At 34.6% G+C, this 19679-nt stretch overlaps 2 protein-coding genes across 4 annotated transcripts in view; one reads left to right on the top strand and one right to left on the bottom strand.

The window, feature by feature from the left end:
- Positions 1-19679, top strand: part of LOC124645973 (leucine-rich repeat and calponin homology domain-containing protein) — an 85549-nt gene that overhangs the window by 45726 nt on the left and 20144 nt on the right. For all 3 annotated transcript variants that reach the window (XM_047185973.1, XM_047185972.1, XM_047185971.1), the window contains exon 2: positions 10284-10428. In XM_047185973.1, the coding sequence (XP_047041929.1) occupies positions 10284-10428 (145 nt within the window). The remainder of the gene's footprint in view (positions 1-10283; positions 10429-19679) is intronic.
- Positions 10447-11831, bottom strand: LOC124645978. Its single transcript, XM_047185978.1, has 2 exons — positions 11526-11831; positions 10447-11098 (listed from the first exon to the last, which is right to left on the bottom strand). The coding sequence occupies exons 1-2, from the start codon at positions 11746-11748 to the stop codon at positions 10542-10544; spliced, it is 780 nt and encodes a 259-aa protein (XP_047041934.1). The 5' UTR covers positions 11749-11831; the 3' UTR covers positions 10447-10541.

Genomic DNA, 19679 nt, shown 5'->3' with positions numbered 1-19679 from the left:
AATGGATTACATAAATATAGTTATAGTTTAATCATAGATATAAGTGTACATTTGATATATAACATGTTTTATTATACTTAAATAAATGACTTTTAACCTATAAACCTGTTTTTATTTATGTTTCCTTAAAAAAATAAAATTAAAAAAAGAATATATTAATCTGTGATTAGAATAACATCATTCTTGCACAGGTGGCATACTTGATTTTATTTATATTTTTAAATCATATTATGTATACAAGCTGTTGATCTGCATCCGTGCCATAGTCAAGGAGGTTAAAATTAAATACGTAAATAATCGATTTGAATTACGGTAGGTGGGAAAAAGCTAATATGCGCTGCTTTTTTTGATGTTGTAATTTCATGGTATTTCAGAATTTAGCCCACGGTTAAACACAAATCATAACAGAATTGCCCCGCGGCCACAGTGTGTGCGTGATGGCAGCTATGTGTGCGTAGACAGAGAAAACTAATGTCTACGTGTGTGCGTGAGTGTCGATGTGTGAGTGTCTTATCTACGACATGACAGCGCGAGCGCGCGAGCGAGCGAGACCGAGTGATACGCGATAGCAATCATTTTACCTAAAGTTTCGAAAATCACCTTCATTATTGTCATTAACTTCGTTTTACTTTGCTTACTAATTTTTGAGCATTTTAACACAGATATCTTATTAACTACAGTAATAAGCAATACTAGTGCGCGAAAGAAAGTTCACTAACATGTTAACAGCTGATTGATAAAATGTTCGTTTTGCTTTATCTTTCAGCATAAAGTTTTCGCAGTGATTTAGTTTTTATTTTTGAATTAAATTGGTTAATAATTAGAAATTTTGCTTCCTTCTTAACGGTCTTAGGACCTTGGAACACGGAAATCTTATTAATGACGTAATACTAGTGCGCTAAAGGAAAGTTCACTGACCTGTTAACAGCTGATTGATAACATTTTCGGTTTGCTTTAACATTCAGCGTAAAGATTTCGTAGTAATTTTGTTTTTACTTTTCGATTAAATTGGTGAAAGATGTGTTAGTTAAGTGTAGGCACGAGGTGATTCTTTCGGCTCGTAGGTATTATTGGCGTGGTTAAGAAATCAACTTATTTACACTAATAAAATTGATTAAGCTGACTACGTATTTACAAAATGTACAAATAAATAAATTACCTAGTTTAGTTACCCGGAGGTACTGTTCAAAGCTGTCACCTTCACACTCTTGGCACAATCGAGCACGACGAAGTAGCTGGTTGTCCTTCAGCTAACATAACACTATCACATTCGTTTTTAATGTGTCGAAAGCACTAAGTTAACGGTCCTAGCACATAAGTCTGTCACATGACCAGCATGACCCTCCGTGATGAGGGTTCCCGGTCGGTAAACATTTCCCGGAACATAGGTAGGTATGTACGGCTGTCATTGCACATCCTTGGCAGTCGTAACGGGTAGTCAGAAGCCAGTAAGTCTGACACCAGTCTAACCAAGGGGTATCGGGTTGCCCGGGTAACTGGGTTGAGGAGGTCAGATAGGCAGTCGCTTCTTGTAAAGCACTGGTACTCAGCTGAATCCGGTTAGACTGGAAGCCGACCCCAACATGATTGGGAAAAGGCTCGGAGGATGGATGGCTGTTAGTACACTGTTGTCACTGATCGCATACAGGCGGACCATCGCCACCAACTCGTGTTCGTGTAGTTTTCCGTCATCTCGCACTTTGTACCTACACGTCGCGGAATTCAAAGCGCACGTACGCAGCAGCGGCGGCGACATCAAACACACTGCTTGCCGTCGGCGCTTGTTTGTTCCGGCTTCAAGGGCACGCGGGGAGCGGCGAGGCGAGTGTGTGGGAGTACTCGCACTGTGATTGGGTGAATTTGGGTAGGCTGGATGATCTACGATTTTTATTGAACGATCGTTGCGTATGCTTTGTGCATGTATCGTTTGCGTTTGTGTGAGTGCGCAGCGCGGTAGTAAGGCTAGTAACACACGCGCCGAATTAAAGTACGGCTGGGTTACACTGACGGATATACGTAAATAAGAAAAAAACATGAAAAAATTACCTACCCATTTTTTCGTTGATTTGGGTCGAGAATCATTAGCATATTTACGTCCTTGACTATGGCACGGATGCAAATCAACAGCTTGTATATGTGAATGCTAAACAGTATTTGATTTAATCGGCGAGATGAAGTTGATCAAGCAACCCATATCCCTAAATATTAATAATATAAGATTAAGTGAATCTGCCTACTACATCAGGCATAGCACTTTATTGCCGAATACCATTCGCTGTATAATATGTGGTCCGTCGAACTGTGGTAAAACGAATGTTATGATTAGTTTACTGCTGCATGAAAATGGGCTCAAATTCAGAAATCTGTATCTTTACTCGAAAACTTCTTTTCAACCTAAATACCGTTTCTTGACTGAAGTGTTGAAAAGAGTACCACAGGTTAATTTCTACGAATTCAATGATGATAAAGATGTTATTTCTCCGAGTGAAGCTTTAACAAATTCTGTATTTATTTTCGATGATGTTGCTTGTGAAAATCAAATAAATATCCGCAATTATTTCTGTATGGGTAGACATAAACAAATAGATTGTTTCTATTTGTCTCAAACCTATTCTAAAATTCCAAAGCAATTGTTACGTGACAACGTTAATTTTCTTATTATATTCAAACAAGATGATGTAAATTTAAAACATATTTATGAAGAGCATGTTAGTTCTGATTTACAATGGAAAGAGTTCAAAAATATTTGTCAAACTGTTTGGAGTAAACCTTATAATTTTCTACTTATTAATAAAGAATCGTCATTAAATAATGGAAGATACAGACAGAATTTTGATATGTTTTTTAAATTTGACTGACTTTTTTATATGTCCATATAAGTAATTAACATGTACAATCAAACTCAGTATAATTTGTTCTTTAGCCGAACACAGTTGTTACCTATTATAGTTACAATATGGAGAAAAATATTAAAATAGAATTAATGAAATCTGTAGACTCCATAAAGAATAAAATAAAACAAATGAAAAACCAGGAACACTCTATAAACTTAGCACTTGATAAAATGTTAAAACCTGTCACAGATCCCCTTAAAACCCTAGTTGATTCGAATAAAACAATAGAAAAAATACAAAATTTAGAAAATACACACTCTAATTTTGAAGATGTGGAATTGAGTGATATTAATACTAGCTCATCTACAAAGTTTGAAGAATGCTACACTCCAGAACTGAATTCTGTGCAGTTCGTTAAAAAGTCTCCCCAAACGGAATCACTGGAAGATTTAGAAATATCATTAGAGGGTCATGATATCCATGATATTTATGAAGGGGTAAATATACCATTTGGAATAAGAAGTGAAAACAAAAAATTATTAATGGGCAATTCAATAGTTTCATTTTCTAAAATAGATAGTGTGAATGATGATAATGTTATTTTAATTAAAGTTGGTGATAAAACCTACAGTTTAACCGCTGGTTTAAAAGAACTTTTACTTCGAAGAAAACCTGATTTGAAACTGATATCGAGCAAAGATAAATTGGTCTACAAAGATATGTTGCATTATACAAATGCACATAAGAGAGATTTCAATCCTAATGGACAAATTAGAGGCGATAAAGGTATAAAATATCGAGACATAATTAAACCATTGTTTTCTGAGTCGTTAAATAATAATATTGTCACAAAATTTGGAGGAAGCTTACCAACGCTAAAGAAATACAGAAATAACACTGACTTGGTATATTGGGATGATCCTAACGAACTGGTTGACAGATTGAAACTATTAATTGCTTCCCGAGATGCCGGTAATACAAACCATGATAATGAAATTTTATCAATAATCGAAGAATTAAAAGAAGCTGATATAATTAAAGAATAAATAGTCATAATAATAAGCGTTTTATTCAGTACGATAGCTGATTTCAAGACAAGTATACTGAACTGCAAACATGAGCAAAGCTGACGTGGTAAACGAAATTCATAAAAATGCGAGGGTCAACTATCCACGAAGACATGTTATCATGAAAGATATAGATGACTTGTGGCAAGCAGACTTAATTGATATGCAATCAATTTCAAAAGAAAATAAAAATTACAGATATATTCTTGCCGTTATTGATACATTTTCCAAATATGCTTGGGCCTTTCCTATGAGAAGTAAAACCAAAGAAGATGTGTGTAACTCTTTCAAAACTTTGTTGGATAAAGGGCGTGTTCCTAAAAATCTGCAAACGGATAATGGAGCAGAATTTTATAATAACAAATTTCAGAAGCTTATGAAATCATATAATATTAACCATTATTCAACCTTCTCAACAAAAAAGGCTTCAATAGTTGAACGATTTATCAGGACATTCAAATCTAAAGTTTATAAAGAATTTAGTTTAAAAGGCAATTACAATTGGATAAATAATACCCTAAATGATGTTCTTTACAAATACAATCACACTCACCATCGTACTATTAATGAAATCCCTGCTAATGTAGACAATATTAATAAAAAAATGATATTAGAAAGGTATTTAAAGTTGTTAAAAATTGATAATTTAAAAAGCAAGTACAAAGTAGGTGATTATGTGCGTATCAGTAAATACAAAGGAACATTTGAAAAAGGTTATACTCCCAATTGGTCAACAGAAATATTTAAAATTCGTAAAATGCAAAAAACAACTCCCATAACTTACTTAATTGAAGATACTCTCAGAGGTCAGCCTATTTTAGGCGCATTTTATACACAAGAACTTCAAAAAACAAAACATCCCAATGTGTATCTAGTTGAGAAAGTTCTTAGAAGAAAAGATAATAGAGTTTTAGTAAAATGGTTAGGTTTATCTTCAGCTGAAAATAGTTGGATTCATAAATCAAATATATTACTATAGCATTGACCTAATACCAAAATCATGGATGAATCTTTTAAGTATTTATTAATATGCACAATTTAGATTCATCAGTCTTGTAATGTGTTTTGGGGAGAGTAGTCTTCTCAACTGGCTTATAAACAATTTACCATTTGAATTACATTTACCTGGTTACAATTATTGTGGTCCAGGTACGAAATTAACTAAAAGACTTACACGTGGAGATAGCGGTATTAACAAATTAGACGAATATTGCAAAAATCACGACATTGCCTATCAAAATTCATTAAATTTAAAGGATCGCCACAAGGCTGATTTAATTCTATTAAAAATGGCAAAAGAGCGAGTGGTTGCTTCTGATGCGAGTGTAGGCGAAAAAATTGCAGCACGCTTGGTAAGCAAGGCAATGTCCAGCAAAATTAAAACTGGTTCTGGCCTAAAAACAAGCAATAAAAAGTCTTCTTTAAAAGCTACACATGGAAAAGGATTAAAAAGTAAACTGAAAAATGTTATCACTAAAACTAAAAAACACATGAAAAAATTAAAACCAAAGACCAAGAAGATTGCTATAGAATTAGCTATTGCTGCTGCCAGAGAATTAGCTGATAATTCATCCGTTAAACTTCCTCGTGTGATTCCTATTCCAAAAACTGGTGGTGTATTACCTTTAATTCCTATTTTTGCGGGATTATCAGCGGCAGGAGCTTTAGCAGGCGGTGCAGCTGGTATTGCTAAAACTATTAATGAATTCAAGATGGCTAAAAAGATGTTGATTGAATCGAAAAGACATAATGAAAAAATGGAAGCTCTATGTATTGGGAAAGGATTACACCTTAAACCGCATAAAGATGGGCTCGGAATTTTTGTATCGAAACAAAAAAACTAAGATATCGGCTACCCAAACGAGCCTTAACTAACTTTGATATTTTAAAGTATGCTGACAGTATTCCTTATTTTAGAGGTGTATTTATGAGAGATGAACTCCCTCAATATCCTTTTAAAAAAGAATGTGGAGTTATTAATTTAGACTGTTCTAAAAATCCTGGTTCTCATTGGGTAGCCTATGCAAAATATAATGATTACATTGAGTATTTTGATAGTTACGGAAATCTTAAGCCTCCAAAAGAATTCATAAAATATGTAGGTTCTAAAGTTCAATATAATTATGATAATATACAGCGTGATCACCCCTTCAATTGTGGACATCTCTGCTTACATTTTTTACGAAAATTCTGGTTTAATCAAGAAATAAAATAAACAGGATCTTCAAAATGCGTTCAGTATGCAAGTATGACTACAACAGTTACCATCTCTGGAAATACATCTGAATTGATTTCTTACTTTCAACCACCACTGCATTTATCTGACCAATACGAGTGCGGTTTGCTATACTTTTCAGTATTAAATTCAAGACCAGAAGTGACAGTCAACAACAACAGTCTAAATGTAATTAGAATCGAATGTGATCTTGTAAACGGTTCATACTGCAATGGCTTACCAGCACATTTTATTCACGAATTTGTATCTGATACTGCTGCAGGTCGGCGGTTGATAGAAATACCACAAAACGTTATTTACTTTCCAGTGAACAAAAATCTAATTTCATCTATATCTGTTAAGATTGTTGATCAACTCGGTAACTGTATTAACTTCGGTGAAGAACATATTCAATTACGCCTTCATTTAAGAAAAACAAAATGATAGTATATTATAAAAACACTCCTGTGGAAATCAAACGTCTTATTCCATCCAGGACCATTAAGGAGCATAGACGTAAGAAAAAAGTGAAAAAATTGAGTGAAGCAAATAAAGCTTTTCTTAAAGCTCTAGGTTTTAAAGTATGAATATATTACAAATTACTGAATTACCTCACTTCGATAGTTCAATTGAAAGCTATGAAGTCCACACATACAATCCCTACACTAATAGCTTTAGAGAAAACGATGAAATCAGAATTCCCGTACACCAACAAGACATATACGTGTTACCATCAGCCAGTTCACTTTACGTCGAGGGTCAAGCAAAGTTCTTCGACAAAGATGGAAAACCGATTAAGAAAAATATTACGTTCAGTAACAACCCTATTATGTTTTTGTTTCAAGATATCAGATACGAAATAAATGGCATTGAAATAGATCGCATTAAAAATTCTGGAATAACGTCGACAATAAAGTCATATGTTTCAATGAATGATGGAGAAAATAAAGTTGCTGCTTTATGGGGTTGGAACCTAGATGGATTCAAAAGTGATGGTCATTTTAGTGCTATTGTACCTCTTAATAAGATTTTAGGCTTTGCGGAGGATTACAATAAAATTGTGATAAATTGTAAACATGAACTTATTTTGAATAGAAGTAACTCTAACTTAAACAGTATCTTAGCAACTGATGATATTGCACATTTTCAAATAGACATACAAAGATTGCAATGGCGTGTACCACATATAAAAGTGTCAGACCGTGAACGACTGACACTACTAAAACACTTGGAGAGAGATAAACCTATTCAAATAGCGTTTCGAAATTGGGATTTATATGAGTATCCTTTGCTCCCTAAAACTACAAAACATTCTTGGTCAGTTAAGACTGCATCGCAATTAGAAAAACCTCGATATGTAATTTTTTGCTTGCAAACCAACAGAAAAAATAATAAAACGAAAGACAGTTCTCTGTTTGATCACTGTGGGGTTAGTAACGTAACATTATTTTTGAATTCGCAGTATTATCCTTACGAGCCTCTAAGCTTAAATTTTTCTGAGAACAAATACAATATATTATATGAAATGTACGTGAAATTTCGTCAGTCGTATTACAATTGTCCTGCAGACCCCTTGCTTAATTTGTTTGATTTCAAGGAGAAGGCCCCTCTCTTTATTATAGACTGTTCAAGACAAAACGATAGTTTGAAAACAGGCCCCGTAGATGTACGGTTAGAGATTGAATGTTCCGCGCCAATACCAGATAATACAACTGGATACTGTTTAATTATTAACGATCGACTTGTGGAATATAAACCTTTAAGTAACATAGTGCGCAGATTATCATGACAGCCATTGTAGATGTTCAAGGTTTTAAAACAGAAACAAATGAATTTATCATTAAAGAATTTGCTGTATTATTGAATAAAAAAAATCATATGTTCTTAATTAAGCCACCATTTCCATTTTACGATCTGACGATACCAGAAAAACGACAAGTCAGTTGGATTGAACGTAATAGAAGGATATACTGGAGAGACGGATTTGTGCCCTACTCAAATCATCAGAATTTGATTGTAGATATTTTAAGAGATAAAAGTGTTTACACCAAAGGTTTAGAAAAAGTGTTGTGGTTAAAAAATATTTTGAATAATAATAATAATATAAATAATTTAGAAGATGAAGGTTGTCCTAATTTATTAAGCTTGTATAATAAATATGAACATTCTCATGATGTGTATAGTTGTATTTATCATGACAAAATATGTGCTTTAAAAAATGTAATAGTTTTATATAAATGGTGTATAGATAATAAATTTTTGAAATAAATATTTTTCTTGTTTAATTTTCAAATCCTCTATCCCTACCAATCCCATCAAATGTTAATCATTATAAATTGCTGGTACAGATACAGTATGATATCATTTCACCTTTATAATTACCTGTATCAAGAACTATACAGTGAGTGAACAGAACATGTCTCAAAATAAATGTAGCCCTCGTTATGAAATGTATAATGTGTATAAAATGCGTGAAATTTCGTTTAGACATTATTGGGCAACGGCTAATTCAGGGAGAAGGTTGGTGATGGAAATGGCTGAGGCCGGATTATTTTATTGTGGAAATGGTGTAAATGATAAAGTAGCATGTTTCTCATGTGGAGGTGTTATAGAAGATTGGGAGATTTACAATGATCCTTGGATGCAACATGCTATACAATTTCCTCAATGTTATTATTTGAACGCTGTGAAAGGAACAGATTATGTTGACAAATTAAAACGTCTATTTTTGAAAGAAACAAAAGTATAATATTTTAAATTGGTTGAGGATAGATAGATAAACATAGGAGTCACTAGATCATTATTTTGAATAAAACGAATGATGATGTAAATTGGGTGTTTCTGAATAACTGGACTCTCAGTATTGTTGGAACTGCTAAGAGAATTACTACACTATCATAAATATAATAGAAAAAGAACAGTAAAAGAGTATAATTAAAATCTAGTATAAAACAGCTAATTAAAAACTTAGAAACAGTTCTCAAATAGATAATTCAGAGGATATTTTTAGTAAGTATTTGAATGATCGAGACAAAAATGTTTGAATGATTCAGTTCTAGAGAAAACGAAATCAGTTCTGTAGATGTTGCTAAGGAAAACGGTTTGAATAGATCAAGTTATTGAAAGAACAACAATCAGTTCTCAAAAACTCAAAATCACTTCTCGAGAAGTTAAAATTGGGCTATCTGGATCTCCTGTGATCCAGATAGCCCAATTTAACACTACTCTGCTTCAGTTACATTCAGGAAATCTAAATAGCAGTTGCCTTCTTTGGAAAAAATGCTTCCTAAAAATGATGAACATACACCGTCTTACCACAAAAACTTTTAAACGTCAGTTTATGCCTTGTCTAAAAAAATGTCAAATTATGACGTTAGCATATGGTTCATTTTGCAGCCAAAATTTTATTAGACAAGTGTAAAACAGGGTTTAAAGTTTTTGTAGTAAGGCCCATATTGTTTAAAATTTACCTCCTATAGAAGCAAAGTGTAAGGCAAATATAAGTTTACTTAGTGCCCAAGTACATCAATCATGATTGATTACGATGTGATGACAAACGGTCGATGGCCGTTAAGACTTTGATGGAACAGTCCATCTTGCAGGATTGATCATATCATTAAGAAAACTTACTTACCCAACATTGATCCAAAGTACTCTATTGCAATTGAATCCTTCGAACACTTTTGAATATAATCATCTGCTTCTTTGTACAACCACCTCGTCACTTAAAGAATTATGGGTTTAATCTATTTTTGTTGCTTACCCACATATCCCTTAGCAATAACCATTTATTTATTACTACTTTAGGTGCCGTCCTAAATCACTATTACGACGAACTTTCATGGCTGTCATTACTTAAGCCGTAAAACAACGTCTCACTTTGAACGAAAATATTGTATCCCCTTAATGTTACCCCCTCGTTTTATGAACGAGAATAAGTATTTGGTTACTTTATTCTTTTAAGTTATGATCGCAAGCCTATGGTTTCGTAAGGCGATTATTTTTTGGAACAATGAATATATTTTTGTCTATTTTGATTCTACAGACAATGGATGTTATTGAGCATTATTACTGGTCCACTAAAACACGATATATGTATTCACTATTTTCTTCAATATTATATTAAAAATAACTCAAGTACTAAATATATGTTTCTCTTTGTTCCAGATTTGTCAAAAAATCGGTTCAGTGAATTACCAGATGAGTTAACGTCGTACATTTTTTTAGAAAAGTTACTGTTATCACAGAATATAATCAGAACAGTTCCAAATGCAGTCGGAGGTCTCCAGTCACTTACATATTTAGATTTAAGGTAAGTCAAACACGCTAATTTCATCACAAACTTTAATATAAAATATTTGGAAAGTAACTTAACAATAGTCTTTTCTTTACTTAGTGGAAAATCATTTCTAAATATAATTTCTTTTACATCATTTTATGCTCTCGCACGGTATTGTAATTAGCGGTTCGTAGAACCTGCATCAGTTCCATTTTTACATTCAGTCTGAACTCTTCTGGTATTGTCTTTAAATGAGGAAGAAGTGACAGCAGAAACATTTTATCAGAATCATCCGAGTCTGATTTTATATGTGCATCAACGTTCGCAAAAGCAAACTCATCTACCTCGGATTTGTTCAGTTTAGCCTGCTTTGCTGGCCGGCTGGTTTCTGGTGCATCCATAGAATATTCTCTAGAGTCATCAAGAGTGTCATCGAAAGTATTATCGTTATCTTCTTCTGAGCTTTCCTCATCCTTCACTAATTTCAGTTTCTTCTTAGACCTCCATACTCTCTTCTGTTTGATTGGCTTAGATTCGCTGGAATCGCTGGTACCTTCGTCTTCTTTGCGAGGCAGTTCCTGGTCTTTTAACAGGAATTGTAAATGTTTACAGTAAATGTAAGGTTTCTTTGTCCTATTTGGATTTGATATGTACTTCTGGAAGCAGTCCCTTATGCTTTTCCATTTCTTTTGCAGTTGGATTTCTGAAAATTGAAAACATCATAATGAATACTCTGACCTTTGTACGACTACAGAAGAAAACACTGATGTATTGATAATCGACCTATTTATGTGCTATTCCTAATTTCAAAATTCCCATTTTTATAAATCATACAATGAAATAATTGCTAACATCAACATTGTGACAATAATAAATCGTAGTAAATATCAATAAATTGTGCCACTTTATGAAGACATCAACAGCAAACTCCCAAAAAAAAGGGTTGGATAACGAGGGACCTGACTCCGGTCTAGACTCGTAGCGCCATCTGTTGAGGCGCCGGGTAACTAAACTCATTAAAAACAAACTTTGTTTACGTCGCCGCGTGTTCGTGAAAACCGCTACCGGTTCGAGATAATCTAATAGTAAGTTGAATGGCAGACAAATAATAATAAACAAAGTTAACTCACCAAGTTCTCTCATTTCACTTTTAGAAACCTTGATATCCGTCTGCAGCAGTTCGGTGACAACTTCGTTCCATAGTTTGTACCTTATATTTTTCGCTCGATACTCCGCATCATCATAGTTCCATATGCCAGGACGCTTTCTGACTTCTTCTATGAGTCGTTCAGGGTCGTATTCGAACTGCATGGCGATGGAATGCAACGATTTTTGTTGTCGGGCTTCGAACATAGATCGTACACACGAGCGGGCAGGCAGCGAGCGACTGGCGTGCGGCGCGCGGCGGGGGAACGCAGCGGTTGCGCTCCAAGATGGCCGTACAACTAGGGTGAATAGCTTTATCAGTGCGATAAAGGACTATATTTACAACATTGTGGTTTTGTGGTTAGTCAAATAAGGATATTAGGCACTAAAATAGCTTTGTTTCGAGTTCATTTTACACTGTTAATGCCAAGGTTGCTGCGAATTAAATATTAAACAACAGTACTTTTCTCACTGGCTAATCCACCCACGAGAGTCGAAACGACTTTACACCTCCGCAATATGCCGATACAATGACGGAAAAATAAGGAAACAATATTTGATAAAAGGACCAAACTTCCAGTATAATTACATATTTACGTCACCTACCTATTATTACTGAACGATAAACTAAATAAGGTAAGCACTTCCCCGAAACTTGCTGAAACCGTTACTATGTGAATACGAACAAATATAACACATATAGCTATTGAATAATATGTAAATGTAATTCTCTGCTGAATTGTTATACTTAAAGGCAAAGAGGGGAAAAATGTATGTCCTGAAGTGTTGAGCTTGGTCACCTTAGCGGCTACGCCCGTGTATTGAGCGACGCGTGGCCTGGCTCGACGAGGGGGAAACGGGCGGGCACGCGCGGGTCGCCGTGAACCGTCGACAAACGCCAACCGCTACACACCTCTATTTTCAACCCACGTGTGTATTTTGTATTAATTACTATGCAAACGGTTTTCCACCGGCTTTTAGTCCTGTGACATTTGTGTTTGACAGTTTTACATTTGGTGACGTTTCGGCCAGTATTAATTTGTTACGCAGGTTTCTTACCTCTTTGGAACACACGTGGGTTTTTTTAATGCTGCGTAATGTTAGGAAAGACGCTCGTTTACGGTATACCTAATGAGCTCAGCTAATGAGATCGGTATTTCGGTAATACTTTAATAGATCAATTGTCCTAAAACATGAGCAAGTAATTTATTTTACTTATTGTTCAGCTACACAGTCAAGACGTAATCCATATTGGGGTACCGTAGGTCAAGTTCAAAAGACAAACAAATCGTTTGCCCCCAAACCAATTGATTCATCTCGCTCCTCAATACACAAACAAACGTCCAGACAGTTTGCTATGACAGTAGCTTACTAACAAGATAATAAGCAAGTCGTGGAGTCGAACGAGTCAAGGACATTGAGAGCTCCGGAGTTCAGGACCAAAATAGGACATTAGTTGGTACGATAAGTTGTACAATGTGGTTTGAGGGTGCTAAAGTAAATTGTATGCAGATTGTTATGACAGCGCTTCTAAAGGAGATGTATCTTGCAGTAGATGGGAGTTCTTAAGTAGATTTTATAGTTGTGTTGATAGAAACGTAATATTTTTGGAGAGATTCAGGGTTGGGAAGAATTCATTTGTTTTTGTAATGGTTTTGAGCTGTAATATAGGTAAGTCAAGGGTTGAATTGTGTCGTCGTCATCAGCCTTTTTATCTTCCCACTGCTGGTCATAAGCCTCCTCTCACATAGAGAAGGATTGAGCGTTAATCACCACGCTTGCTCAATATCAACTATGTTGCATCAATGTTTGTTTACAACTAATAAAAAAATCTACAATAACCAAATCAGGCCATACATTTACGATCTTACTAAACTAACGAACCACTACCACACAAATAGCAACGATGTCGAACAATTTAGAAGATGGCTGTAATTAATAGCTTTGGTTTAGAAATAAACTCTGTTTTATATGCAGACAGCGGCCTTTTATAGTTTTTTTTTTATTTTATTTTAGTATCTTGGCTATTTATGACAACCAGTAGAGTGCCTTTCTCGAGGAGATTCTGCTTTGATGTTGTAATTCTTTTGTTGTAGTATTTATGCAATGCAGACATTGTGGTGTGAACCATTTTGTCTTGCTTGCAATTTTGCATTTTGGCATTTGCGGTTCGGTCTTTTGAGAACAGTTTTATTTTTGTCCTTTTCCAGACTTTACAAACTTGATTTACCTACTTATCTTTAGACTTTTAAAAAGTTCTCGTATTTAGTTGGTTTGTGTAGCAGCATTTATAGTAGTAGTAAGTTACAATTTCCTGAAAAACTTTCATTTCTCTACAACAGCTTGAGAGTTGTCGCCGTTATTTGGATTTGGTTATTTATCCATATTATTTACATTTAGGTATATAACTCTCTCTCATATTTAATCACGTAAGGTACACGATAAAAATCTCAATTAATACACGTAAGGAAATGTACCTGTCGAAAATTATTATATCCAGTTCAAATCTTGATTTAAGTGGTAATAAAATTTTAATTAGTCTTACAGGACAATTCACCCTCAGTGTGGTGCCCTTATCTGTACTGTCAGTAGTCACGCGATAACATATCAAACACAGTTGCATTCATTAATGAACGTTACTTTCTTGAAATTAATTCAAATTTATAATACGTTTTACATATCAATATTTGGTTAGTAAGGATTTTTTTTTCATAATGCCTTACTTTGAATTTACCGATAGACATGACGTATAGAGGGTACATATTGCCTGTATGATTTGTTTAGTTATTGTATGAACGTGGAAACCGTCCAAATGAGCGTTCAGCTGCTTACATTTGAAAGTCATGTCTTTTCCCAGTAATATAACCCAGCCAAAACCACTCAAACTGCTTAGTAAACGAAATCAGTATAAATGACAAAAACATCATACAGACATAAAATCATAAATAACTTCTAAATGATAATAGCTGCTCAATACCAAACGCTAAATGGATGCTTGACACCAATAACAAGACCTAACCTTTTCTATTGTTCCAACAACGTAAATACGAGATCTATAACACACTTATCACGTGTTCGCGGTACACAACGTTAACTTCACTTCCTATATCACGATAATGTGCCCTATGTCCTTGCAATAAGAGTCACCGGTGAAATCATCTGTAGGCGGGGTGAATGACCGCAGATGTCACGGCCAAGACGTTGAGTGACATACGGATAAAGCGATAACAAGGTAGATAGCGTATTATGTGATGTTTAAAAATGCACTGGTTTGATAAGGAGCACTTTCCTCCTTGTGTAATAATTTTGTAATTATTTTTACACAAAATGTGTGGGTAGAACCTGCCTCTTAGATACTGAAACGTAGACGGAAAATCGATATCATGCCGCTTCCAGTTACAAATTAATGTCAGCTTTAATAATCACTTAGGATGAACGCTAAAAGCATAAAAGCCTTACCTAAAATATATTTGAATATCGTTTTACATGATTCGATCGTCCCACGCAGTGTTGTTTTAATCTTACGGTCCTTTTAGTATAAGTACTCCTAAACTAATATGTATTTAATTTGCCTCACAGATGACAGTTTCTCATAAACCCACACAATTTCTATGTAATAACATACTTACATAAAGTTCGCATGATTCACAGACAATTGTTTCGGGTTTTTTAGAACGAGAGTCTTTGGAGAGGAATTGCATCTTGTATGCTGCAGGGTGTTTTTCAGAAAACTTGACCCTAGCAAAATCGGCCTGTCCCACACCTTCAAACATTTTTATTTTGATTTTTTTATATGGCACGTGTGAAAGTGAGTTTTTGATAAATTTAGGTATATATTTTAATGTACAATTAAATCAATATGTAGCATAAAAAGTGGATAGTTATTTTTATATTTAAAATAAACCTAAAGAGGACGTATAAATATCGTGTGTCCCATGGCGCTCTTCGAGATTTCAAATACATCTTACTTCTAAAATATTCGTTTTTGGGTATGTTTAAGTTTTTGAACTTAGTCTCTGTATTTCTAAAAACGTATTTTTAATTTTTATGCCATAAATTTATTGTTATTTTAAGAAATATCATTATTTTAATGTTGTCCTACGAAAATCATTGTTCCGGAAAATCCGGTTTCGTCACGGTGAATTTGATATCGTACTCAAGACAAAATCTACTAATTTGTGTTTTTTCTACCTTCTTGGCAACTTTATGACCGTATTAGGATTCCGCCATTGCCGTTTTAAAGTCAGTTAAGGCTAAAACTGTGACGACAATGTTGGTATCATCGGCGCGCAAAATTTTTGTTCCGGATAGTGGCAGTATTTAAAAGGTTAATAAATTGTTTTCTTAACTCTATAACACTGTATATAACATAAACAACTCATCATTATTAGATTAGTAAGGCTAAAAACAAGGTTTTTTAAATAAATATTAGTTATTTTCAATTTTAAAAGTCTCGTGAGATGAAAACGTCACCTCCTGTGCGTCACGTTACATACTACCGGAACAAAATCGTAACGATCTTGAATTGTAAAGCTTAGTGTACAATTAAATAATTTATGGGAGCGTCCTGTCCGCGCGTGTGGTAGGTATCAAACGAAAAGGCTTACATTTAATCGGTTTTGTTTATATATGTGTGTGTAAAGGTTTATATCTAAAAATTTAGTGAGTTAATACTTTATTCTTTGTAATTGTGTTTTGAAATCGGCAGTGTGGACATTGCTCAAATTATTCTTATCCATCACGAAATTTTCATAATAGTCACTGTCCCATATTCTGGATGTTACAAAAATGGTTTAAAAATATATATTTTTCATTTTATAGCGTTTATTTTGGCATCATAGTATTTTGTTAGTATCTAAAATTTCTCACTAGGCTTGATTTTGGAAATTGTAGCGGGTATCATTAGTAATGACAACTTTTCTAGTGAGATGTGTCCAAGAAGTGACAAAAGTGAAATTATTTAGCTGATTATTTAATAATCTTATAGAATTATGCTATCGTTTTGTTTGTTTTTAAAAGATTTTAAGTATATCTTTATGCCACCATAAGTTGATTTCGTTTTAATACTTGTTTGTTTTATTTCTAATTAATTATATTTTGTGACGTTCAGGAATACTATGCATCATACGCTGACAGAAAAACTTTAATATTTCTTAAAATCATATTATAATTTTAATTTAAAATGCAGATTTAGCTAGTTAACAATATATTCTTTAATATTAGAGTAAATAAAATAGAATTCACGAAATAAAAAAAAATATTTCCTGTGCGTCACAGGGTATTCTTTTCTGAAAATCACCCTGCAACGTTTGAAAAAATAAACGAATTTTATAATCTTACAATATGCAGCTGAACTCGTTTTGATCAGGCCACGTTTATTTTTGGCACAAGGCAGGTGGAGCACCACCTGTCATCTCCTGATATCCCTACTTATATTTTTAACTTCATCTTGAACATATTTTGTTACCTAATTAAATAATACTTAGCCTGTGCTCCCTCTTTCTTAATGAGATTAACCATCTCATAAATCACGGGAATTTATTTGCTAATTTATTGTAGACTCTTCAGTCTAACTCAAGAAACAATTTAGCCCTTAATTATGATAAATGTTCCGTTCAAAGAACAATACAGAATTTGACAAATCACGCCGAGGTAATCGAGCGAGTTTTCCAAGAAATTAATTTTCTCGGATTCGCCAATGCCGATACGTAGAACGTCGTATCGGCTTTCTTTTCGCGTATGAACTTGAAATTGACACAATGGTATAATGTCGTAACTCGACCGATTAGCCTCATTAAAACTGTTGTTACTGGGAACAACGTGGTCACCAAACAAAAACCGTTCTACTGTTGTTCCTATTCTATGGAAAACACAACTGTCACAACACAAGCGGAGTATCTATTGTTGGGTTACACATACAACAGTTTTCTCTGTTTATTTGTATTGTACATTTTAATGTTTACGGCCGGAAAACATGGGTTGCTTGTTGGCTGGTTTATTGCTGGCAACATGGAATAGAAAATGTTTGTAATTATGGCACTCAGGTTATTGTAATTTTAATGCATCGTTGTTGATGAGCGGGATCGATCGAATAAGATATTTACTGTAAGAGGAACAGCCTTATAAATGTTGTTCGTAACGCTTCAATAACGACTAGGAAAAAGTACTGATGAAACGATACACCTTTTCGTAATAGTCAAAACACTGTCATAAAAGTAAAACCATCAGCAGAGCGTAACTGCGCTTTATGATTTCGGTTCGTCGCTCGCGCATTCTCCAAGACGGTCGATCATCGCGCGCGTGCGCATGACACACGTAGGCTTTCGAAAATGGGACGTCCGCGCCACATGTACACAATGGCGATAGAATGGAGCACTTACTATTGTGTAACTCAATTGGGCACATACGTTAGTATACCCAGTTAGTTTTTGCACCGTTCCGATTTGGTTAACGAGCACGCCCGTGATGTGAGAATAGGTAATAAATCAAACTTGTTTATCGAGAACTGCTTGGTTGAACACCATCTTCCTGGTGCCGTTTGGCACTTTTTTGCTCATCGATAATTGGGGGTTTGTGTGGAATCGATTTACTAATTACCTGCGTGCGTTATTATTCGAACTTACATCAGTTTACAGGTTGCATACATATCAATAACAAGAGTAGTTAAGTTTTATAGTTAATAAATCAAAATCGAATGATTTATGAAAATTCTCGATATAGCTACAAAGCCGTTTAATTTTTGTGTCCCTGCACCTCGTAAAGTTATTTCTGCCTCCCCTCTGTGGAAGAATCGATATAATATCGACCTTGAACCGCTGGAGCGGAACGTGCGAATTATTTGCTCTAAATTGTTAGGGGAAGCCATGTGGGGCCCTCAATGTCGCTTTCATATTGAGTGTGGGACGCGAAAACACGGAAATTGTAGTCAATCATTTGACAATTGCACCTGTAGTATGTGATAGAATGTTTGATGTATGGGGGTTAGATGTAGTTTACCGAAATGTACCTACACAGGTGTACCACTAGAAATGGTCTAGAAGACAGGATCAGCTGTTCCATAACCCTCGGTAATAATACATATACTAAACTAGCTGGTGCCCGCGACTTCGTCTGCGCAGGTTTAGTATTTCGAACAATATGTTTACAAATTGTAGCCTATGTGTTATTCTGATGTATAAGCTATATTATTGTAAAGTTTCATTAAAATCCATTCATTAGTTTTTGCGTGAAAGAGTAACAAACATCCATACATCCATACATACAAACTTTCGCGTTTATAATATTAGTAGGATGTAACAAGAAAGACGTCAAACAAAAATCCTTACCCTGACCTAGATTCAAGTAGAATATTTTAAGTCCTATGCGAACTAAGACCTCACCCCCTAATGTCTAAACAATTAAGTCGACAGCAGGGGACACCCCTACCCACTACTGACAGCGAAGGGCACCTCCCTTCGCAATAAATGGTTGATTCTACAGAATTAAGTATATTCCGCGTGGAAATCAAAACCACAACATGCAACATGTCTATTGTTGTTTTTAGAGACTGCTAGAGAGTTGTGTTATTAGAAAATTTAAAATGAGTTCTCTCTACACTACTGCATTTTCCATTTTGTGAAAACTCAAGAACATATCGCAATGAACGCTTCATTTCATTAAACTAAACGACACCGATTTTGACCCAAATTAGCTCAAAGCGAAGTCACAGATGAATTGCATGACAAATGTTAGCTATAATGTATCTGAGAGTATCATCATTCTCAATAATTCTCTATACCTCGCGAATATAGAGAGCGTAATTTAATTAACAGTTTTTTCTTCTCGAATAAATTAGTCACGCACCGTAATGTTACGGACACTGATTTTGTTTTGAATCTTGATAATGCGAGTTATTATTTTTCGCATAATATCACATCATGTGCACGTGTGGGGTTACGTCGCCTTAGGACTCACATGTATTTTGAAAATAATTACCACTTGGTAGACGGATATTATATGCATGGCTAAGGTTTACTTTAAAATGAGAATATTAAACAGCTTGTGGAATGTGCCATCACTGTATCATTCTGTGAGAATGTCTGTATCAGGGGGTCTCGTTCATTACAATCGAAAGGGCACATTAATTCATACCTGATCTA

This window comes from Helicoverpa zea, chromosome 3 (assembly GCF_022581195.2).
Source record: "Helicoverpa zea isolate HzStark_Cry1AcR chromosome 3, ilHelZeax1.1, whole genome shotgun sequence".
Taxonomy (NCBI): domain Eukaryota; kingdom Metazoa; phylum Arthropoda; class Insecta; order Lepidoptera; family Noctuidae; genus Helicoverpa; species Helicoverpa zea.
Note: the sequence above shows the minus strand (reverse complement) of the source record. Positions and strands in the feature narration are given on the sequence as shown.

Excerpts from the sequence above, each read along its gene's own strand:
- LOC124645978 (XM_047185978.1), bottom strand. The coding sequence starts at position 11,748 with ATGTTCGAAGCCCGACAACAAAAATCGTTGCATTCCATCGCCATGCAG. Across the intron at positions 11,099-11,525 it reads AAGTGAAATGAGAGAACTTG|AAATCCAACTGCAAAAGAAA; the intron begins GTGAGTTAACTT and ends TTCAATTTTCAG.